The following is a 26,078-nucleotide window of genomic DNA, read 5'->3' on the forward strand; positions in this document are numbered from 1 at the left end:
TGCAGTTAAAAAAAAAAAAACAAAAAAAAAAACAGTAATGTAATGTAAATGTAATTTATTTTTGTGATGCAAAGCTGAATTTTCATCAGCAAGTACTCCAGTCTTTGATGTCTTATGATCCTTCAGAAATCATTCTAATATGATGATTTGATACTCAGTTATTATCAATGATGGAAACAGTTGTGCTGTTTAATATATTTTTTTGGAATATTTTTTTCAGGATTCATTGATGAGTAAAACGTTAACAGCATTTATTCATAAAAACAGCATTTATTCAAAATAAAAACATTTCTAACAATATAAATCGTTACCATCACCTTTTATCAATTTAACACATCCTTGTTGAATTAAAGTACTACTTTCTTTAAAAAAAATAGTTATTGTTCCCAAACTTTTGAACGGTAGTGTATATTGTCACAAAAGATTTCTATTCTAAATAAATACAGTTCTTTTTTAACTTTTTATTCATCAAATAATCCGGAAAAAAGTATCTCAGGTTATAAAAAAAAATATTAAACAGCACAACTGTTTCCAACATTGATCATAAATCATCATATTAGAATGATTTCTGAAGGATCATAAGACACCAAAGACTGGAGTACTTGCTGATGAAAATTCAGCTTTGCATCACAAAAATAAATTACATTTTAAAGTATATTAAAAAAGAGAACCATTATTTTAAATTGTAATAATATTTCATAATATTACTGTTGTATATTTTTTTTTTTTTTTTTTTTTACCGCAGGCTTGATGAGCATAAGAGACTTCTTTCAAAAACATTAAAAATAGTAACGTTTTCAAACTTTTGACTGGTACTGTATATATATATATATATATATATATATATATATATATATATATATATATATATATATATATATATATATAAAACACTTTTTAGACTTTAGATTAACTTTTATTTTGTAATCCTACAAGACTTGTACTGCCAGAGACTTTTATTTTGTAATCTTTAGAGGCGTCTAAATCAAGGACCTCCACACAGGCAGCTGATGATACCGCCGGCTGATGCACTATTCGTTTAATAAATAAATAAAGCAGTATTTTGTCGCGGCCCACAGGCTCGGATGGATCAGAGGATGTTTGTTTTTATCATTCTCAGTTTAATTTGACGAATGTCTGTGGTATCTAAGGGGGAAATGTGTGGATCTATGCTGTCAGAGCTTTAAATGAGGATCATGGCGTTTCCGGAGGGAGAATCACTCGAATCCTGGCTCAGTACGTGCACTATTATCATTTGCATCTCACAATAGATGTAAATAATATTCTTGTTGTGTGTGTTCGCTGCAATGCATCAGTACCGGCTCGTCTGACGCGCTTGTTTGGCGTTTTCCGCGAAATTTCGAATCATACTATGACGAAGGTCTGCTCATGAAAATTAATTTTATCATATTGACGTTGCCTGGTAACCTTCTCAGGGCGTCCAATCACAAAGCCTACATGATATGTAAGAGCGAGACTTCGCCATAGTAGGATTCGTTAATTCGCCAGCGCCCACTTACCAGCGCCTGCCCTCCAGCCAATCAGATACGGACACTGTACGAACGTCACGCCTCGTAATTAATATTCATGAGCCAAGCCTTTCTTATAGTATGATTTATAAATTCATAGAGTGCGTGTTGACTGTTAACTGTCAGATCTGGCGATATTGCGTTCAGATTAAAGTGCAAAGTCTGTGTTTGGCTTTATATAGGATGAGTTCAGACCCAGAGATTTAGGATTTAAAGCAGAATTCATTATTAATTATCCATTTAACAGATGATTTTATCCAGTGTGTTAAATAGTACACTAACCATGATAATACAATGCTTTTTGGATTTACAGCTGGGATTATTAATTAACCATTGAACTGATGATTTTATCAAGTGTAAGAAATAGTACACCAACCATGATAATACAACGTTTTTTGCACATCATGTAAATACAATGGTACATGAATATGCTGGTATTATACATATATAGCACTTTTTGTAAAGGACTTTTCTTTACATTATTGATGGAAATATTGATATGCATCACTGTGATTGTCCCTCACACTGTTGTGCCAGTGTATCACAGACACAGAGCTCAACGAGGCCGATTGTTTGGTCCTTTACAAATGTGTGTGTTCTCCACAGACAAAGCCACACACCCCACCAACCGCCAGGAGGACTGGGAATATATTATTGGGTTTTGTGACCAGATCAATAAGGAGTTGGAAGGGTAAGCCTTCGTAATCCAACATGACTGAAAACTACAGATTCTCTGCTCTTTCTGATTGTGTGTGTGTGTGTGTGTGTGTGTGTGTGTGTGTGTGTGTGTGTGTGTGTGTGTGTTTATAGTCCTCAGATAGCTGTGAGACTCCTCGTTCACAAAATCTACTCTCAAGAATGGGAAGCCCTTCAAGCTCTGACTGTGAGTGATGTTTTAATGCTAATCCTCCATCACTGCTCCAGCATGAGTCTGTTCATGGATAATGTGATGTTTCTGTGTCTCTGCAGGTACTAGAGGCGTGTATGAAGAACTGTGGGCGAAGATTTCACAACGAAATAGCCAGATATAGGTTTTTAAATGAGCTGATTAAAGTGGTTTCACCCAGGGTTGGTGGTTTTTCTATTATGAGTTATTTTTGTTGACCCAAATGTCAGCAGCCTGATTCCCTTGATAAAATCCCAATTGGATTTTTCCATAGGCTTTTGGGTAATTGCTGAAAATGAGCTCTGAGACTAACAAAAGTTTATGATTCTTACACGTTTTGTTCGTCATAATAATCTTCACAAACTTTTATGAATTTTGAAGCCTAAAAACAATCAGCAGAAGTCAGGAGCTAAGCGTAGGCTATAAACGAACTCGCCATCATTAAACTTTCAACAACGTTTTCCATGAAAGTTTTTAGTTATAATAGTTTGCAAGAGCGTGATTATAAACACGATGAGGCTGTGAAAGCGACTTGTGAGTCGATGAGTTTACCTGTTCGGTTGATGATGTTTAATGTTACAGACAACCTCTATATTAATTATTTTTTTCAAAAGCTTTTAAAAACTCTCAAGGGTAATTACTGATGTATAGGGGTGTAACAATATATCGTGTCACAATATATCGCAATATAAAAATGCATCAATATGTATCGTGGATAGTGACGATATGTAGCCTCGTAAAACCCAGACAAACTTCTGGCAAATTTAGATTTGCTCTGCAAGTAGTCTGGCAAAGAGCCCATTCAAGCCGATTTCTAATCCGCCCAAATCGCGGCACCAATCAGAAACGTTGAGGCAGGCTTTACACGATGACGATCGCTCTGATTGGTTTTAGGTCTATCCAATTGCGCCCAGAGGCATTTGAGCGACGTCTGTTGGTGAAGCGCACCAGCTTTTAAATGCATTATTATATTCAAATTGCAAACACATGAGGACAGTCTCCATGAAAGACCCACTGGCAGATGAACGTGCTACTACATTTCTCTCCAAAACGGTAGGGAATTAAATTAGATTGAATAGAGGATTTTAACTGTGATATGTATTGTGTGTAGTTCACCCAAAATGAAAATTTCTTTGTAAGAAAAAAATTCAAGTTTTCAGAGTTTTAGTGTCAGTACTACATTAACTACTGTATATAATGTTGAATACAATGTATAATGGGTGAATATTTGTGGGTTCTGATAATGCCAAATGTCTGCTGTTAACACTAAAAAGTTGCATTATTTTAAATATATCTAGTCAGTGACAGAGTGCAAACATATTCCTCTAAAATAATTCTGTGTTTTCAGCTTCAGAATCATGAATATTGTTATTCTGGTATCTCTATTGTCCTGTGCTTTGGGTTTCCAGCACCAAGTCCAAGCCCAAATTTACCTTTTTAATCAACAGTACATTTTTTGTTAACCTTTTATCATATGTCTTGGAGTATCGCAATAATATTGTATCGTGAGTTCAGTAACGTGATATGAATCGAATCATGACATGAGGGTATCGTTACACCCCTACTGATATATGTTGTAGAATAAAACGGGAAAATATCTTGAGCTTATGTTCGCATTTAACCAAAAACCCATTCAAAAAAAACATTTAACATCAGGACGATGGAACCAGAAGTGTAAAAATGTGATTCATTTATGGCTCATTCCTGTGCACTTATATGTCTAATATGAAACATGTGTTAAAAGCAGTGTGTGTGTGTGTGTGTGTGTGTGTGTTGCAGTACATGGGGAACAGTGTTTCTGAGAAGGTGAAGAATAAGATCATTGAGATGCTGTACAGCTGGACGGTGGCGTTTCCCAATGAGTCCAAGATCGCGGACGCGTACCAGGCGCTCAAGAAGCAAGGTGAGATTCAACTCAACTTTATTTCTAGAGCACTTTCAAAAACCCCAATGGGCACCAAAATGCTGAACGTAAAAATGACAAAAATAAACAATTTTACACATTTCTACGGACACACTGGTCTGTCATGAGCAGTTGTCTGATTGATGGTGTGTGTGTGTGTTGATTTCTTCAGGACTCGTGATGTCGGACCCAGAACTGACGGTGGACAAAACCCTGATCCCGTCGCCTCCCGCTCGGCCCAAAAACCCGGTGTTTGACAACGAGGACATGGGGAAGGTGAGCCTGATGGCATCACTTCCTAAAAACATATCAAGCCAAGGCACTTGAGAGTTAAAGTAAATGTGTATAAAAACCTTTATTTCATTATGGCTTTGGCAATTAAAAACAGTTTTGAAATAACCGGACATCGACTAATGTCCTTTTAAGCAGCAATTAGTTAGTCATGTGATCACCTGATTACGTAATATAGAATAGTCACAATAGAGAAGAAATTATTAGACAAATTGCGAAGACATATCTCACATAATATCTCCTAAAAATTAAATTATAACTACAAGTCAAGTCACCTTCATTTATATAGCGCTTTAACAATATACAGGGTGGGCCATTTATATGGATACACCGTAATAACATGGGAATGGTTGGTGATATTAAAGTCCTGTTTGTGGCACATTAGTATATGTGATGGTCACCACCCATCTTGAGGAGTTTACCCCCTCACATATACTAATGTGCCACAAACAGGACTTTAATATCACCAACCATTCCCATGTTATTACGGTGTATCCATATAAATGGCCCACCCTGTAGATTGTTTTAAAGCAGTGATAATTTACAGTGATAATAGGAAACTAAAGTAACAGAGATTGTTTTGGATTCACAGCAGCTCTAGAATAAAGTTAATGTCCAGCTAAAGTTAGTTTTGATTGATTGATTCACTTCCGTCGCAATGATCATTAGTTATTAACTTAGGGGCCGCTAACACGACACCGTTCTAGTACAACATCACATAAGATATGTATGAAATATACAAAATCAGAATCAACAATATATTCTCAGTCCAAAAACTTGGATTAAAATTTTTTTTAAATAAATAAAAAATCATATACCCAGAATCAACAATTTATTAACAGTTCAAATGATACAACTAGAAAATAACCTTGATGCGGTTTCTCTTTATGAAACCACAGAAATGACTTTGTGCTCTTCTGTGATTTGATGGCAGTTGTTGGCTGAACTTCTGAGGAGCAAAAACCCAGAAGATCTTCAGGAGGCGAACAGACTCATCAAAAACATGGTGAAAGAGGTGAGAGAGAGAGAGAGACGTGATCGAGATGCTGTTCTGACAACGTGAAACACCATTCCCTTCTTTACACCAATCACAACAAAGCTGTAGCTGTTTCTTGAACATTGAGGGTCCAAACCAATTTTGATTTGTCTTTTTTAATGCAATTAAAGGATTTAAATCAATTTAAGGATATAAATAAAAATAAATAACTATTATTCATTGTAAAATAAGCCAACCTCATGATAATGTGTTCAGTATTATTCACGCATGCATGATGTGATGGACTGAATCTGTGTTGCAGGATGAAGCCCGAGTGCAGAAAATGAGCAAACGCATCCACACGCTGGAGGAGGTGAACATCAACGTCAAGCTCCTGGGAGAGATGCTGAGTCAGTACGACAGGGACCGATCGTCAGACGCCGACCGCGAGCTCATCAAGGTCAGACCATGAGCACAACACACAGTGTTTAGACATGAGCAGGCCAAGAGAGTGCACTTTTAAAGAAACGACTTGTGACTGATACTAAAGTAGATCTCCTGAGCATCAGGTGGTTCATGTCAAAGCAGCTTGTTTTTAACTTTTATATTATCAGAAACTGGGTGTATATTAAACATGTTTCATTTTGTGATTCTAGAAGTATAAATAACTCTATTGTCTTCAATAAAAATAATAGTTAGTGGGGGGAAAATGCACATGATCTTGATTTTTGGATGGTTTCCCGGCTGATCAACCACCTAAACTTTAACCAGTTAGAAACCTCACAATTTAGATTCGTTCTTGCAGAGTAGCCACACTTTACTCTACTGGGACTGAGACTGTGCTTAGTGCACGAGTAGAGTAGAGTAGAGTAGAGTAGAGTAGAGTAGAGTAGAGTAGAGTAGAGTAGAATAATTTAATGGAATAGAACAGAGTAAAATATAATAGAGTGAAGTGTAGAGTAGAGTGAAATAGAATATAACAGAGTAGAGTGGAAAGGAATATAACAGAGTAGAATATAATAAAGTAGATTGGAATAGAATATAACAGCATATAATATAATAGAGTGCACTGTAGAATAGAGTGAAATAGAATATAACAGAGTAGAGTGGAATAGAATATAATAGAGTTGAGTAGAATATAATAGAGTGCAGTGTAGAATAGAGTGAAATAGAATATAACAGTAGAGTGGAATATAATATAATAGAGTTGAGTAGAATATAATAGAGTGCAGTGTAGAATAGAGTGAAATAGAATATAACAGAGTAGAGTGGAATAGAATATAATAGAGTTGAGTAGAATATAATAGAGTGCAGTGTAGAATAGAGTGAAATAGAATATAACAGAGTTGAGTGGAAAGGAATATAACAGTATAATATAATAGAGTAAAGTAGAGTGGAATAGAATATAACAGCATATAATATAATAGAGTGCAGTGTAGAATAGAGTGAAATAGAATATAACAGAGTAGAGTGGAATAGAATATAACAGAGTTGAGTGGAATAGAATAGAACACCGTAGAATATAATAGAGTTCAGTGTAGAATATAGTGAAATAGAATATAACAGAGTAGAGTGGAAAGGAATAGAACAGAGTATAATATAATAGAGTAAAGTAGAGTGGAATAGAATATAACAGCATAGAATATAATAGAGTGCAGTGTAGAATAGAGTGAAATAGAATATAACAGTAGAGTAGAGTGGAATAGAATATAACAGAGTTGAGTGGAATAGAATAGAACACCATAGAATATAATAGAGTGCAGTGTAGAATAGAGTGAAATAGAATATAACAGTAGAGTGTAAAGGGATATAATAGACTAGAGTAGAATATAATAGAGTAGAGTGGAATAGAATAGAACAGATTAGAATATAATAGAGTGGAGTGTAGAGTAGAGTGGAAAGGAAAGGAAAGGAAAGGAATATAATAGAATAGAATATAATAGAGTAGAGTTGAGTAGAACAGTAGAGTGGAAAGGAATAGAACAGAGTAGAAAATAAGAGTGCAGTGTAGAGTGAAATAGAATATAACAGAATAGAGTAGAGTGGAAAGGAATATAATAGAATGGAATAGAATATAACAGATTAGAATATAATTGAGTGGAGTGTAGAGTAGAGTGGAAAGGAATATAATAGAGAAGAATAGGAACTTTTATCATCATTCCAGGAAACCCCTATCGCTGTATCAGAATAAACAGAAGATTGAAATGCTTTAATAAAACATGACTAATAAACACACGACTGCCTTATTCTGTGTAAGAATCATCATCTCACAGAAGGAGGAGCTCAGCTCTCGTTATGAAGTGAGTTTGGAGTGAGTGCAGTGTAGAACAGAATGAAATAGAATACAACAGAGAAGAGTAGAGTGGAAAGAAATATAGTAGAGTAGAATATTATAGAGTAGAGTGGAATCGAATAGACCAGATTAGAATATAATAGAGTGGAGTGTAGAGTAGAGTGGAAGGCAATATAATCGAGTAGAGTAGAGTGGTAGTAATCTTTATTTATCACCACATGAGCAGGTCTGGTGGAATTAGTTTCAGTTTCATGTCATTCAGCAACTTTTGGTTGCCAGCCAAAAATGTGCGGAATCCGTCAGTCGTCCGTTATTGGTTGACCATCTTATTTCACAGAAGTCACATGACAGTAGTGAAATAACAGTGAAGTGTGTTTCATGTGTGTTTAAATGTTGATTTCACTGTGCTGTACTGTATCATTACAGCAGTTTCCTGTCTGTACTGTTAGAGCTTGTATAATTAGGTCGATGTAACCATGACAACAGCGCTCACATGTGACCTGGCGTCTGTGTCCAGGAGCTGTACGAGCGCTGTGACAAACTCCGACGCACCGCGTTCAAACTGGCCACCGAAGCGGAGGACAACGACTCCAGTCTGGGTAAACCACGATTTACTCTCTCAGAGAATGATTAGGGCTGCACGATTAAAGGAACACACCGACTTTTTGGGACTTTAGCTTATTCACCGTATCCCCCAGAGTTAGATAAGTCCATACATACCGTTTTCATCTCTGTGCGTGCCGTAACTCTGTCTGCACAAAGACTGGAGGTAAATGGCTCCAGCTAGCATACTGCTCCCAATAAGTGACAAAATAACGGCAACATTTTCCTATTTACATGTTGTGATTTGTATAGTCACAGCGTGTACAGATAACAAGGTCACATGAGACACAGCCGTCTTCTAACCGTATACATACTGGGAACTATATTCTCAGAAGGCAAAGCACTGCTACTTCTGCGGAGTGATTTACTCCAACTCTGAGCGAATCACTCCGCAGAAGTAGCAGTGCTTCGTTATGAAGTGAGTTTGGAGTAAAAGCATGTTATTAAATGTTGTCTATTGTTAAACAAGAGGTTCATAAATGCTTCTCATGTTTGATGTGTGTTGTTTTTTTTAAATGCTCGTTATAAGAGACTCAGACTCAGTGCTTTCAGATGGAGCAGCGTTTACAGAGCCGTACGTCACTGACAAGCTGCACATAACAAATAATCACAGCCTTTGCGATTTCATAATCGCGATAAGCCAAATCAGTTTAAGTGCGAATACATGTAAATTGCGATTAATCGTGCTGCCCTAAAATGATTGTTTATTTGAAATGTTCATTATGTGTCTGCTTACTGTAGGGGACATTCTCAAGGCGAACGATGATTTGTCCAGAGTAATCGGCTCTTATAAACGAGTCGTTGACGGACAGGCGGACGACGGCGAGGGTGAAGATCTCAGACCGGCTGCTAGTGAAGGTGACCTCAGTTTAGGGCTCATTTGTTCAGTTTAGGGTTAATTTCTTCAGTTTAGGGCTCATTTGTTCAGTTTAGGGTTCATTTCTTCAGTTTAGGGCTTCAGTTTAGGGCTCAATTCTTCAGTTTAGGGCTCATTTTGTCAGTTTAGGGTTCATTTCTTCAGTTTAGGGTTCATTTCTTCAGTTTAGGGCTTCAGTTTAGGGCTCAATTCTTCAGTTTAGGACTCATTTCTTCAGTTTAGGGTTCATTACTTCAGTTTAGGGTTCATTTCTTCAGTTTAGGGCTAATTTGTTCAGTTTAGGGATTAATTTCTTCAGTTTAGGGTTCATTTGTCAATCTTCCCCCAAATGCAATATTTCGATAATCCAGGACATTTAATTTTCTTCCCACATGATTTTTGCGGTTATACTTTATTTTAAGGAGTCATTGTTACAGTGTAATTATATATTTAAGTACTGAGTAATATTAAGCAACTACATGTACTTATTATAGGGTTAGGGTAGGATTTGACTGAGGGTTAGTTGCATGTAATTATGCATTATTTACTGTTATTACTATGGTAAGTACATGTAACATATGTAACAAGGACACTGTCAAATAAAGTGTTACTGATTTTTCTTCTTCCCTCAGGATGTGAGACCACAGGCACACTGATTGATCTGGCTGGACTGGATGAACCTTCCTCTCCCCCGACCGGCCCTCCTCCTCTTCCTCTTCCTCCTCCTCAGATCTCGTCCACCAATCACACGGCCTCCTCCATCCCTGTGCTCCCACCTCCTCCTCGCCGATTGGCCGGCAGTCAGAAGAGCAGCCCCAATCACAGGCCTCCTGAGCAGCAGACCTCCCTCTCCCTGCTGGACGATGAACTCTTGTCTCTCGGTGATTAATCTCGCTTATATAGTTGTGAGACTGTCTGGTGATGTATAATAAAAGGAATAAGCCATGCGAGGTCATGTGATGCAGTGAGTTTACCATGTTTTTTTACACTGGACCCCACATAGCGGTGGTAAAATCACTGTAAAACAAAACCGGTTGTCTTTTGTAAAATTACATCAACAGTAATATGATAAAAATGTATTTGTCACTTAAATAAATAAATAATATCATTAATATCAAAATTATTGTTCTTATTAATAATGTTTTAAAACATATTGAAAACTTTTATTAAAATAATTATTAAAAATATTATTAAAAAGTATATACAGTTTTGAAAACAATGTTTAGTAAATAAAAGTTATAATTGTACTTGATATAATTAATTAAAGTTTAAAGTATAACATTTTTATTATTATAATTATTATTAATAATACAACAATTACAAATATTATTGTTATTAATAAATATGTAACAAATAATGTTCGTTAAAAATGTAGTGTATGATTATAATTTATATAACAATAATTAATCAATTAATAATTATTAATTAATAAATAGTAATAATAACAATAATCATCCATTAAATGCTTCTAAATTTCTTCCACCATGCGTTTTATTTTAGTTTTATTCATATTTTTAATAAGTTTCCGTATTTTCAGTTAAATTTTAGTTAAAGTTTTAGTAATTTTGCTGTGTGTTTCTGTAATTAAAAAAAAAAATAATAATAATAATAATGAATTTTTTCTGCATGTAAATGTTATTTTATTCTCAGGCCTGAATGATCCGCCCTCTGTGCCAAACAGACCGAAGCTGGATGAACTCTCTGCTCAGTGGACGTCCCTACAGGTCAGACACACTAAATCATTCAGACTTACTGGTGTTGAATATTAATAATCCTGAGAGAGGTTATTGAATCTGTGATTTCGGTTGTCCTCTTGCTGTCAGGCTCCTGATGCGGACCTGGACCTGTTTGGGAGCATCTCGGCCCCGAGCGCCGTCTTTCCGACATCACACACACCGGCTGTCAGTCAGGGAATGCAGGATCTCTCCATGCTGGACTTTGGAGGTGGAAAGAGGTATTATTCTGCTCTGAAACTGCACCTCAAACCAGCCTGAAGGCCTGTTCACACCAAGAACGATAACTATAACTATAACTATAACGATAACTATATTTGCGTCCACACCAACGAATGATAATGGTTTGTTATTCTAAGTTCACATGCTACGGTTTCTAAGTGTGTACAACTTCATTGTTTTTGCTGCTTCATTGTTTTTGTTTTCCGAGCTAATATAATCTAACAGTGAATTTAGCTGACATAGTCAATATAGAGGAATAAAAACACTGCAACTTCAGAGGAAGCAAGACAATGTTGTCGATACCTGAGGTAACGTTAATTCTTCTCACCATTTATTTAGAGGATATGAACGATTGTTTTACATTTCCATTTTCTTGAACGGTGTTGTGTTAGCGGCCCCTAAGTTAATAACTTATGATCTTTGCAACGGAAGTGAATCAATCAAAACTAACTTTAGCTGGACAATAACTTTATCCTAGAGCTGCTGTGAAGCCAAAACAATCTCTGTTACTTTAATTTGCTATTATCACTGTAAAGCTGCTTTGAAACAATCTATATTGTTAAAAGTGCTATATAAATGAAGGTGACTTTACTTGAAAAGGGGCTTGACTTGTCAAACAGTAGAGGATTTTTCTGGACCTCGGCAAATAACTTCTCCACAGTGTCGTCTGCCATTTTGTCGGCTGTCAGTGTTTTATCGTTCAACAGCTGGAAAAAAATCGTTCTGAAATTGATCCCAACGGTATTGTTTCTCTATATCATTATCGTCATAGCTGTGGTGTGAACTCTGCTATTCTTTAATATTGAGAATGATTTTTAGAACTATATCTTTATCATTATCTTTATCGTTATCGTCCTTGGTGTGAAGTGTTTTCATATCAGTCCCTTATTAGGGTGCATGATGTTATGATGCTCCTTTAGAAGGGAGCTGCCTATGTAGACCGCTTCTTTGACTATATAAATGAGACTTCATATGTCTTCCTTCAGTGTTTCAGGTCTGAGTGGTATCGCTGGAGGAACTTTTGGTCTTTCTGGAGGCTTCATGGGCTCGGCGGGCTCTAACCCGTTCATGAGCGCGGCGGGTCCCTCGTCTCCTGCTGTGGCTCGGGCTCAGGCCGGGACGTGCGTCTCGGCTCCGGGCAGCCCCTTCTTTCAGCCCTTCTCGTCCCACTCGCCCCAGAGCAGCCCGGCGAGGAGCGCAGAGCCCAGCCTGGCCAGCCTGCACGTCCCGCTCGAGGCCATCAGACCCAGTGAGTGACACCAGCGCCAATACGACCCGCTAAAGCAGACCGAACGCATGAGCTACTGATTCAAATTTAGCTGATCATCTGAAATGATTTTCAAGCGATGAGCGGTTTACACTGACAGAAAAGTGTATTGATCCTTAAAATTGGAGGGAAATAAAAATATTTTTCTTTTCTTTATTTTTTTTACATCTTTGATCATTATTATTGCTATATATATATATATATATATATATATATATATTGTTCTACATATTATCTCTACTTATTATAGAGATATACACATAATCAGCACAATTTTACACACACACTTCACATAACTACATGTACATCCTACTTTCTGTTTTGTGTTTTGTAGTGATGTATCATCTAACTCATCGCCACGGATAAATAATAAATCATTTTTGCGCCACGGACCAGTTTAATATTCAATATTTTCACGCACCGGCCTTTAAAGTGTGGCGGATAAATACAACAAAATAAAATGATACGACCGGCATAAAAACTGGGGTATTTTTTAAATATAATAATAAACGTGAATCCAATGTGTAGGCTTACTCGCAATTTTAGTAGCAGTGTACTCGTAACATCGCGCCTAAAACAACTGAGAAAGAGTGAACACAAACAAAATACCCCCAAAATGTTTTCGGTGCTGATGCGATGTAAGGGTGGCGCTGCCAATAAAGCACCTAAAAGCTGTCACAAAGAACCGACAAAATGAATGATTATGAATATGTAAAATATAGCAGGAGATATTTTAATTGTTTAATAATAAACAAGTGTTTTCTGTGCAAAGATAAAGTTGACGATGCTGACTCGATCTTCGCAGTAGGCCTAGTGAACGAGAGAAATGCACATTTCATACGAATTAGCCTAGGCTACATAAGCAGAGAACAGTCAGTTTTCTTTCGTTTTGAATGGTTCTGTTTAAAAGTAGACATTTCATGCTTTCTATATCTCAGGTCTGTGAGGCAAGTAGGCTACCTTATTACTGAGTTTCGGTTAATTTATGAGATCAGCTCCAGTTCACGCGCCCGCGCCTCCGTGTCGTGATTAAATATTTTCTACTATATTTACTTCTTACTTATTAAATCCAGGCAATTGGATACAATAAAATATAAAATTAAGATACAATTAATACAAAACGAAATTAAATTTAAAGACAGGCTTTTTGCTTTCTGTTTGAGGTCTCTGTGACAGTTTTAAAGCAGTCTTTTAGTGCTGCTTTCAGAGCGCTCACGTCCGTAACAGAGAACTGTCCCGTCCGTAACATTTTTTTTTTTTTTTTTTTTTTTATGTGAAATAGGCTACATTTCTAAATAAATGTGACTTATAGTCCAGTGCGACTTAGGCTTTAAATGTTTTTTTCTTCTTCATGGTGCATTTTTTGACTGATGCAACTTATACTCTGGGGCGATTTATAGTCCGGAAAATACATTAAGTTATATATTCTTTCTGTGCGGCCCGGTGCCAAATGTCCCACGGACCGGTACCGGTCCGCGGTCCGGGGGTTGGTGACCTCTGATTTAAACAATGTAATAATTTAAGGCAGAAACAATGAGCTCATTGAAGTAATGAATACTTGTTTGTTAACAAATGATTATGAAAAATGCCATATATAAATTCTATCATTATAAGTATTATTATAAATATATATTATATAACACTATCTAAAAGCCTAATCTTTTCTTTTTTTCTTTTTTTTTTGTGAAATGTGATCTTGAAAGGTTTGTTTTTTTAGTAAAAAATTCACAATTCAATTAATATTTGAATTTTCCCAGATAATAATCTATATTATAGGTTAAAATTCCTTTATGAACTATATAAATATTTAAAATATATGTAACTTTTATTATAATATTTGATTATAAATTAGATATCATAATGTATTATTTCTTTTGGTTGATTTTGGGGTGAAATGTGATTCAGCTGTTCTGTGAGACTGACCCAGATATCCAGCATTTGCCTCTTGTTTGTCTGGTGTCCTCAGGTAAAGTCTTACCTGTGACGGTGTACGATAAGGATGGAGTTCGTGTTCTTCTGCACTTCGCGATGGACTGTCCTCCGGGTCGCCCGGACGTCCTGGTGATCGTGGTGTCGCTGCTCAACACGGCGCCGTTACCCGTGAGGAACGTATTACTGCAAGCAGCCGTTCCAAAGGTACGAGCTCCTCATCTGCAGACACAGAGCGATTTACACCAGTCAGTCATCTCAGTCGGTTCCTTTCTGTGATTCAGTTGAACCACTTCACAAAGTTAAAGGTGGAGTGTGTAATTTTTAGCGGCATCTAGTGGTGAGGTTGTGAATTGCACCCAACAGAAGTTACGGTGGCCGACAGGAAGTGATGTCGTCGTCTGAGACAGCAGAGAGTAGCCAGTGAAGCGTAGTGAGGTTTCTTTACAAAGATCAATTAAGAAATTAGGTTTACTTAATTATTCAGTAAAACGACATGTTATTGTGAATATTACTTGTTCATCATTGTGTCAGTGTTTTATTCGCTGACTTTAGCTAACTTCTTTGCACGAAGAACAACATAGTGACGAAATGCGTTTGTCCATTCAGGGCCACTGTAGAAACATGTCGATGTAAGGGGACCCGCGGTGTGTGTAGATAGAAATGGCTCATTCTAAGGTAATAAAAACAGAATGGTTCTTTATGTAAGGTCTTTATACACCACTGAAAACATAGTTATGTATATGATATTGCATTTCTGTCAACAGATCCTCCTAAATATTACACAATGCACCTTTAACTGAGCATTCGTTTCACTGTAAAATGTGAAATGCAATGCAGAGATTTCTTGAAACATGTTTGATCACTCTGTGAAGATCTATCTGATGCACAGGTTGCACTTTGAATATCTGCTTTGAGTTGACCTCTGACCCTGTACGTTCTTGTGTGTATCAGTCTATGCGAGTGAAGCTTCAGCCTCCATCAGGCACAGAGATCGCACCCTTTAACCCCATCCAGCCCCCCGCCTCCATCACTCAGGTCATGCTGCTCGCCAACCCACTGAAGGTCAGAGGTCACACACACATACAATTCCTTGTTTTATTAAAAAAATATTACAATAAACAAATCCAATGAAATGTAATTTTTTTTTACAATTATTTAGAAAAAAATATTTATTTTAGTTTTTTAAATGTATTAATTTAAAAAATATAAATAAATAAGTATATTATTTATTATATTATTGTTATTAAAAATAAGGATGAATAAATACATTTTTGTATTTAATTTCAAAATGATTTTTAAAAAATCTATATTTATAATGTTTCTATTACTGTAATTATTATCATTAAAAAAGTATCCAATAATAAATCCAATATCTTGGAATAAAATCTTTTTAGAATTATTTTTAAAGATTATTGTTTAAAATATTGTTGTTATTGTTATTATTATAAAATAAGGGGGAATAAATAATGACATTTTTGTATTTAATTAAATAAAAATCTTCTTCTTAAAATTATTAAAATAGATGATAAGTGATGGTGAGAAGTCACACACACATCCATTACCTTGTTTTATTAAAAAATATTACAATAAAAAAATCCAATAAAATGTAATTATATAAATAATTACAAATTAATAATTACTAAGTAAAAAAAAGTATATATATATATATATATATATATATATATATATATATATATATATATATATATATATATATATATATAATATTGTTGTTGTTTTTATTAAAAATAAGGTGGAATAAATAATTATTGAAAAATGTATTAATTTTATATAAAAATAAAATATATTATTTATAATATTATTGTTATTATTAAAAATGAGGAGAAATAAATACTTGTTTGTATTTAATTAAAAATAAATAAAATATCTTTTAAAATGTATTTTCAAAATGATTTAAAATATATTTATGTTTCTATTATTATTTTTATTATAAAAATGTTTTTAAATTATATTTAAAGATTATTATTTAAAATACTGTTGTTGTTGTTATTATTATCATAAAATAAGTTACATTTAATTATTTATTTAAATAGAAAATAAAGTATTTTTGAAATTAATAAAAATATATTATTTATAATATTGTTGTTATTATTGTTATTGTTATTTATAAACATAAAGGCCAGGGGGTAAAAATATTTTTATTCATTAAATAAAATATTTTTTAAATTATTGAAAAAAAAGTACTATTTATAATATTGTTGTTGTTACTGTAATTATTATTAAAAAAAGAGTGGGAATAAATAATTAAACGATTCAAAATGTGGCACCACTTCATAAAGGTGTGTGTGTGTGTGTGTGTGTGTGTTGTGTATGTGTATGTGTGTGTTCCAGGAGCGCGTGCGTTTGCGCTATAAGCTGACGTATCTGCTGGGCGAGCGCCAGTACTCAGAGGTGGGAGAGCTGGATCAGTTTCCCCCAGCGGACAGATGGGGATCCCTGTAGATCCTTAAACCTTCATTCCCAAGTATCCCGTTCATTTGTGCTGCTGATTTATGTTCAATCAGTGTTTTACTGTAGCGCTGTGAGGCTGCACTTGATGCTTGATGTTTTTCGCCAAAATTCAAGCTGGATATTATTATAATAACGCACCGTCAGTGACACACATGATGTCCTGAAGCGAACGCACGCGCTTCAGAGATTGATCTTTTGTGTGCTGCACTTACAGTTAATCACAGTTTCCATCAAAATACCACAGTAAAACAATTACTGACTGGCACTTTACGCAAATAGGGTACAAAGTTCTTGTAATAAAATAAAAATTAAACATATTTTTCTTTCATTTGTGTGAAATTACTTTTGTGATCATCGGCCGATACCGATCTGTGGTCGATCGATCGAAGCATCCCTAGTTATAAAGTCAGAATTGCGAGATAAATAGTCAATTACCTTTTTAATTTTTTTATTTAGTGGCAGAAACAAGCTTCCATCCTTGTTACCAGTGTTGTTTTAGTATTATCGAGATATTATTATATATATTTTTAAAATATTTTGAATTAGTTTTTATTTTTGTATTTTCCATTTTCATTTTAGTTTAAGTAATTTTTGTTTTGTTTTTATCATTTTTATTAATTATTGTTTTTAAAAAATATATGTTTATAGTTTTTATAATTCTTTTTTTTTTTAGTTTTATTTACTTTTAGTACATTGTTAAACTAAACAAAAATTAATAATGTAACTAGCTGATAAAATGTTTTATTATTATTATTATTTTTATTATTATTATTTCAAGTAACAAGTTTTTTAATGGTTTTAGTTTTAGTTCACTATAATAACTCTGCTTGTTACCCAATGTGTTTTTTTATTATTATTTTACGTATATTTAATTTTCAATGTAATGTTTTTTTTTTTTTTTTGGTTTATCTAATGCTTATAAACAATATATGTAGTTGAGCAGCTCCTTTCACTGACTACTTGTTGAAAATACAACAAAATGTATCTTTTTCAAGCACTATTTATACCATATTTTGTGCTGACGGTAACAAGTGTGGTATTTTGGTGTAAACTGTGGTGCATCATGGGAGGTTCAGAAGCCGAGCTGATACTGATGGTGTCACGTGACCTCGCCGCCGCCCGTGGAGTGTATTAACCGTGATTTTAGTCAGTTCTAGGTGTTCTTACGCGCCTCAAAACAAACAAGCATTTGAACTTTGCCGTTTCTAGCACTAAGATTCATCCACTACAGACTTCAGCTCTTGAATCATGAAGCATCAGAACGAATGTAATGAAACGAGTTTACATCAAGAGTAGCACAATGACGCTTGTTCATTTTGAGTTGTTTTTTTTAATCTGCCTATGTTGTAGTTCAACACTGTTTCTGGTTTTATTTATTGCTGCTACAGGAACGTTTGGACTCGAGTTTCAGCATTACAGTCTGTCTTACACAGTTGACAGCATTTATTGACAATATTAGATTTGTTTATTTAACCCTTATCCTTCCCTCGCACTTTGTGACACATCTTTCCCTCGCGGGTCAAAATGACCCGAAGCCCTACAATTATACTTATTTTTTTATTTTTTTTTTGTCCATAAAGCTTATTTTATTTCATTTAGATTTTTCCCCCCTATTTTATTTATTTTTATTTTATTTACCTTTAAATTACTAAATTTGATCAATAAATAAGAAATAAATAGTAATTTGAGCACATTCCTCACATTCTTTCAACTTAAATTCAAAATAACTCACAATTTCATGCATAACCCCTTTAATTCAGCTCAAAATATCGGTTGTCTTTACCGACCTCTTGTGAAAATAATAATGACTCTAGCTACTATATGGTCTTATAGCTCTATGTGGAGCAAATCAGCTGTTCCTCTGGGTCCTAAACTCAGTTTCTCTTAAGTATGCATTCAGATACACATGTAGACATTATAATTCTTTTTTTTTTTTTTTAGCATTTTTAGTTTGAATTTTGAGCATTTTTAGGTTTTTCTATGTTTACTGAAGCATTCCTCGCATTCCCTTCATTCCTAAGGGGGTCAAATTGACCCGCGAGGGAAGAATTTGGTACTTTTTTTAAATTTCATCTAGGATGAGGGTAATCATGACATATTTGCATGGTGTTTTTGCCTGCAGGTTATCATTTGATGAAGATCTTGTTTGAGGACGAACTGCATTTGAGTTAATAATAATGAGTTTATCATAAGTCTGTGTGTGTGTGTGTGTGTGTGTGTGTGTGTGTGTGTGTGTGTGTGTGTGTGTTGGTCAGTCCTCTGAGTGTTTCATGTGGTTTGAGCAGAGAGAGAGAGAGCATTTTACTTCATCTGACAAAGGCCCCGTGTGATTTTAGACGCTAATTTAGTCCCGAAGAAACCCTAATGTGTCTGACTAGAAGAACTGGACAGCTGCTCCTCCTCTAATATGTGCAAACCGTACAATTCATTACGATCATGTGTTTTAGACATCAGCAACTGAGTGAATCTCACACAGAAATCATATATTTAATCATATTTCACCCGCAAAAACAATTTATTGGCCCTAAAATAGTCTTAATTTGGCAAAATATGTGATTTTGGGGGTGAAATATGATCCAGAGACATGTTTGAGATTAATCTGATTCATGCCTGGTGAATCTGGTCGTGTGTTTGAATGCATTAATCTGTATTTCTCTGCTGATTATGACTGATGTGTTTCAGTGAGATGATGGTTTGAGAGCGTCATTGTGCATCAGCATCAAAGCCTTTCCAGTATTGAAGAGGAACCTTGTGTGAATATTAATGAATCATTGTGTCTCTGTTAAAGAGTCGAAGCTTCATCTGGTCTGATGATGTTGATGACGAGGTTTAGGAGGATTCATGAAAGTATGTGGGACAAATGTTGAACTTGTGAAAAAAATGATAATGGTTGATGATGATAAAGATGCACTGCTCTGGTGTTTAATAATGATTTCATCATGTGTAATGTTACTGCGCCATTAAAGACTTCAAAATAATTGACCAGCACAAGTGTCTTTCTTTTTACATATGTTTCTTGTTGTGTGGGATTGAATTACATATCACTATTTTTCACCATCTGTCATATAGAGGCAATTTTCACCTTCCCAATCCATTTCTGATAGCCTATAAACATCCTGACCTAACTTACCTTTATTGTCAATGACTATCCTGTAGGGATTTAAATCGCGATATTGTTATGCACATCTCATCAGTAAAGCCGGTTCCTTGATTTAGTAGTAAATCACCATCACCTGCTTTCAGATGGAGCGGCATTTAGGGCTGAGAAGATAATTAAGTGATTAATTTAGTGATGATTGAGCATTATTGAAGACACCTGATGTTAACAAGCAGAATCACTGAAGAAGAAAATCACAAATTGTAAGTTACCATTAAGGTGATGGGTGTTTGCTTTAGTTGGGCTCTAGACCATTATATATTTACTTTAATATTTACTAGTGTTTGTCTGCTGTTATTAATTTATAACAGTTAAATGAACAAAGTAAAATGTTATCTTATAGTGTTGGTTATGTTCTGACATAATCATGCTGTGATCATCCATGATGGTGGTTAGCATTTGCTTTAGTTGGACTCGTGACTTTTTAGTATAACATTTTCTCTGGCTGCTATAACTGTGTGTTTATAAATCATATTTGTTATGGCAAAAAAGCTGAGAAAATTTAGATCAGGTGATGTTGGCTGATTATTGATGATGATGATGATGTTATCATCATGTAAATGCCTGAATCCCTGATCTTATTCAGTGTCTAATGTTTTGATTATATAGGACCTGTGTTTTTAATATTGTTTTATAATAGAAGACAACTGATGTTACGGCATATTTGTTAAATAATATAAAGGATGTTCAAAACATTTAGTGCATTCAACTCTTTCCTCTACATTATTACTTAGCTATCAAGAATCAGTGTATGACTCTCAACAATGGTGACAATCAATGAAATGCTTCAGCTGCAGTGCATGCTGGGTACCACCAATCAAAACTCACCCATATCTCCCAGCATGCAATTGCGGCTTTAGTAAATTATGCAGCTGTAGTTGATCTGATTATCTGGATATTTTGTTTGATTGTCACCATTGTTGAGATTCATATACTGTTTCTTGATGTCTGTGTGTGTCTAAGTAATGCCATAGATTAAAAGTTTTTGTGCACTAAATAGGCCTAGTTTTTAAAAATCAAGTATATTTTTTGATAACATTGTTAGATATGCTGTAGAATCAAATGACTTATATTATGAATAAAACAAAGTTAAAACCACAAATCCTATATAATCAAAGCATTAGACACTAAATAAGATCAGGGATTCTGGCAATAACATGATGATATCATCTCCTGATCTCTTTTTCTCAAGGCTTTTTTTAGCTATAATAATTGTGCTTTATAAACACATTTATAGCAGCCAGAGAAAAGTTTAATTTAAAGAGTCAAGGGTCAAGAGTACAACTAAAGCAAACGCTAACCACCATCATGGTGACTTTAAAATACAAAATATGATTTCTTTAAACCGGAAATTAAATAAAGTAAATAGTTTTAAGTGAAGCTGGTAATAAATGTACGGCCATGCATTTCACCTTTTTGTTTGGTTTATTCCAAACAAAATTCAACGACTGCCCAACGTTGGAGCTTGACGTCAAACAAACATTGGATTTAGACATCAACCCGACTTTCATTTTCAACCAAAATCCAACGTCTGACCGATATTGTCGTCTATATCTTGTGCCTGCTGGGTATCTATTTGACATCAGGATGCCATGATGTTGATGTCATTTTAATGCTATTTTGATATCATTCAATATCAAGCTCCAATATCAAATTAAATTGACCTTTTATAGTATATGCAATTATAGTGTCTGCTGTCATTTTAAACGTGAACTAAATGTAAATATGCTAGGATTTAAATAAATAAAAACACACATGCAAAATACATAGACCTAGGTCTACAACTTTCAAGATCATTCAGGCTAGGTCTTTTAGGTGTTGAAAATGAGTCGCATTGATTTACAATGAGTAATAAATATACTTTTTTCAGACATTTCAGACATTGTTTTGACATAAATTTCACTTCAATTTGACACCTTGTTTCCTGACATCAAATCAACATTGATTTAATGTCAATGATATTGACCTGAGATGTAGGGACCAGAAAAAACATCCCACATAGCAACATTGTGTCGGCCCAGATCCGGCCCACATCTGGCACACGTGGAAAGATGATCTGGCCCACATGCAGCGTGGATCTACGGCACTTGAGTGGCCCACTCCTGTTTGCCAGATCTGGGCCACAAGCAGGCCATAGCAATGCCACATGTCAGCCAAGAGCAAAGAAATAAACCAGAACTGGACCTTATCTGAGCCACAAAGTCTGTATATATTAAATATAAAGTGATCTCAGCCTTAATAAGTTAACAAAAAGAATCACTGAAAGAAAGAAGAGAACAGAAAAAAGAGACAAGCAGAAACACAAGAACTACAACTGACTTCAGCCACAGTCTTAGATGAAATCCACTGAAGAGAAAAGAAGACATTAAATCTGTGAAGATCTCACCAGAGGAGGATTAAACAACTCCACAAACAGCATTACCAGCTTCACTTATTACTAACCAGACTGACTTTATTTCTGTCAGACGTCTACAGAAGTTTTTTATTGAGAATTAACAGAGGTTTAACTCTAATGTTTCATTTGAAGTCACCATAACAGTGATGAGTGCTTCCATCAGTTGGGCTCTTAACTCTGATTATATCATTTGTCTTCTTTGGCTGTTGTGGCAGTGTGTTTGTCAAACACATTTGCAGCTGCAAAGAAAGCTAAAGTGAAATGAGATCAGGTGATGATGGTTTCCTGTTGATGGTTTTATGAAATAACCTGTTTCACTGATGTCTTTGGAATCTAACAATTGTGTTGTACCATTAATATATTCTCATCACAAAGCCTGTGTTACTGCAGCGTGAGGTTCAGCAATATTATATCAATCAGTTAGAAGATTTTAACAAACATGAGCACGAAATATGAAGCAATGGTGACACACAGAGATATGAAAAATCAGCACATGAATCTCAACAATGGTGACAATATTATTATTTTTTAAATAAACAGATTAATTCAGAACATCACTGAAAAGCTACTAAATTTCACAACAAAAACAACAGCAAAAAAATAAAAGCAAATATTTAGAATCAAACAAAATTATAGGACAATTCAGCTGCATAATTTATTCATGTTGCAATGCATGCTGGGAGTTTTGTACTATGATGGTACCCAGCATGCATTGCAGCAAGGTACTTTTGATTGTCACCATTGTTGAGATTCATATGTTGATTATTGATGTCTGTGTTTGTCATCAAACAATAATGTTTCATGCTCATGTTTGTTAAAGTCTGTTAACTGATTGTTATAATATTGCTGGACCTCACGCTGCAGATGTTATGTATGTATATAAAGTGAATATATTAGTTGAACAACATAATTTTTAGATTTCAAAGACATCAGTGAAACAGGTTATATCATGATGATTATAAAACCATCAACAGGTAACCATCATCACCTGAACTCATTTCACTTTAGCTTTCTTTGCTGCTGCAAATGTGTTTGACAAACACACTGTCACAACAGTCAAAGAAGACAAAAGATATAATAAGAGTTAAGAGTCCAACTAATGGAAGCACTCATCACTGTTATGGTGACTTCAAATGAAACACATTAGAGTTAAACCTCTGTTAATTCTCAATAAAAACTTCTGTAGACGTCTGACAGAAATAAAGTCAGTCTGGTTAGTAATAAGTGAAGCTGGTAATGCTGTTTGTGGAGTTGTTTAATCCTCCTCTGCTGAGATCTTCACAGATTTAATGTCTTCTTTTCTCTTCAGTTGATTTCATCTGAGGCTGTCTCTGAAGTCAGTTGTAGTTCTTGTGTTTCTGCTCGTCTCTTTTTCTGTTCTCTTCTTTCCTTCAGTGATTCTGCTTGTTAACAGGCTTATTAAGGCTGAGATGACTTCATATTTAATATACACAGACTTTGTGGCTCAGATAAGGTCCAGTTCTGGTTTATTTCTTTGCTCTTGGCTGACATGTGGCATTGCTATGGCCTGCTTGTGGCCCAGATTTGGCAAACAGGAGTGGCCCACTCAAGTGCCGTAGATCCACGCTGCATGTGGGCCAGATCATCTTTTCACGTGTGCCAGATGTGGGCCGGATCTGGGCCGACACAATGTTGCTATGTGGGAAACATGGCATCAAAACAAAGTGTATCATTGTAGATGTAATATAGGGGAAACCAGGAAGGGTTGTAACACGAAACCAGTTGCAACACTTTAAGCACTTACAAAATAGGTAGAGTGAAGAAACTTCTGTCATAAATTACCACTACCTTCCTGGGACATTTTGAAGTGAAAATTATACAATACACATAACACAATACATATACAATTCATATAGTTACATTTTTTATTTGTGATTATGTTTATACATAAATAGAAAAATAATAAAATTATGAAACGTGTATCACCTGAATCTGTTGTTTAAAGGGGTCATGAACTGGATTGTTTTATTATTTTATAATGTTGCCTGGGGTGCCCTTATAATGTTAGTATGATTTTTACATAAAAAATTGTCATAATTTATAAATAAAAGCCATTTTTCCAAGCCTGATTTCTGCCTCAGATTTGAACGCTCCGTTTTAAGGGGCGTGTCTGCTGTGAGACTGCAGTGCAAACGCCCACTGCTGTGATTGGCTGACATGCTTGCAATGAAATAGCTAGTATTACAGGAACTCTCTCGAAAACTTTTACTAGGTTTTTACTATTACAGCTATCGAGATTAACAAATCGTGAAAAGTATCGTTTAAAGCATTATATTTAAATCTATTCCATCACATGAAAGGTTGCAGCATGATGAGCACTGAGCAGATGACAGACAGTCTGTTGATCTCGTGAATAAAGATCTTATCATTGCAACGCAATTTTTGCACTCTCACAAATGCTTACACCAAATCACAATGCAAACACGATGTGAGTACACAGTAAGAGCTTCGTTGTGTAGTGTAACAGTGTCATTATTTCATCACGAGTTTGGTGAGTGTCCAGATAAGCTCTCGCGGCTCGCGCTGTGCTGTTTGATTGACAGCTTGGGCGAAAGAGATCGTTCTTTGATCGCTTTCTGTAGGCTATATAATTTAATAACAGTTTAAAAAAAATATTATTTTCATAATACTACGAGAAATTATGTGAAGTTGATCGTTTAGTCACTGATGCAAACAGTATTGAACGATTTTAAGAGAAATATCTGAACTTGAATACACCGAAATCACTGATCGCAGATCAGGCATTAGAATACACATGGTTACTTACATGTTGCTGGCAGATCCGTGTCGGGAAATTGTGATTGACTGATTTAATAAAGTTTAACCATGCTGGAATCCGAAGGAAGCATATGCAGACTGTCTTCTTCCACAAACAGGCACTGCACAATATTTAGTCAACAGCATGTTTATTGCTTGTAAGTAGCTCGATCCGGTAGCAATTATCATGTCGTCCTATGTTATTTAGATTGTCGGGGCTAAACAGGCCGTGTTGAAGTAGGCGTTGATCTTCTTTTGTGGAGGCGGTGTTTTATCCTCTTTGACGTCATAGTTCCCCACTTTGAAAAACGAGTCGTTTGCTGAGCCTGATGTCTATAAAAGCTTTTATTGGACTAACAAGGTAGTTTTCAGTTCTGAAACTTACAGGATATTATTATAGTATGATGATCTCTTATATGTCAAAAGCTCAAGGAAACTTTGATTTCTCAGTTCATCACCCCTTTAAATTATTATACAACATGCACTCTTCTTTCATCTAAATCTTTGCAAATGTTTTATGTAGTTGGCAACCTAAACGAGCACCACACATAGGGTGACAGATAACCCTGACAAGAAAATAGGGAAGTTTTACCATTTAAATCATGGTCTATTTTTATCCATCATATTTGTTTGAATTTCCACAGTAATATCATTACTTTATATGCAAATAAGCTCTCCCTTCCTCAGAGAGAGAGAAAGAAAGAGAAAGATTATTAGTGAAAAATGTATAGGCTACACTGTAAAAAATAAAATCGTAAAAAAACGGTCAATGACTGTCAGCTGCG

At 35.1% G+C, this 26,078-nt stretch overlaps 1 protein-coding gene across 1 annotated transcript; it reads left to right on the forward strand.

The window, feature by feature from the left end:
- The first annotated feature begins 972 nt into the window (after positions 1 to 972).
- Positions 973 to 17,258, forward strand: gga3b (golgi associated, gamma adaptin ear containing, ARF binding protein 3b). The gene is made up of 17 exons (XM_079885996.1): positions 973 to 1,236; positions 2,136 to 2,220; positions 2,340 to 2,412; positions 2,499 to 2,597; positions 4,195 to 4,318; positions 4,491 to 4,594; positions 5,544 to 5,624; positions 5,908 to 6,045; positions 8,396 to 8,477; positions 9,223 to 9,339; positions 9,970 to 10,218; positions 10,988 to 11,061; positions 11,161 to 11,291; positions 12,279 to 12,541; positions 14,526 to 14,695; positions 15,443 to 15,553; positions 16,844 to 17,258. The coding sequence occupies exons 1-17, from the start codon at positions 1,188 to 1,190 to the stop codon at positions 16,952 to 16,954; spliced, it is 2,061 nt and encodes a 686-aa protein (XP_079742122.1). The 5' UTR covers positions 973 to 1,187; the 3' UTR covers positions 16,955 to 17,258.
- Positions 17,259 to 26,078: the final 8,820 nt, after the last annotated feature.

The sequence above is a fragment of the Squalius cephalus genome, assembly GCF_949319135.1.
Source record: "Squalius cephalus genome assembly, chromosome: 1".
NCBI classification, from domain to species: domain Eukaryota; kingdom Metazoa; phylum Chordata; class Actinopteri; order Cypriniformes; family Leuciscidae; genus Squalius; species Squalius cephalus.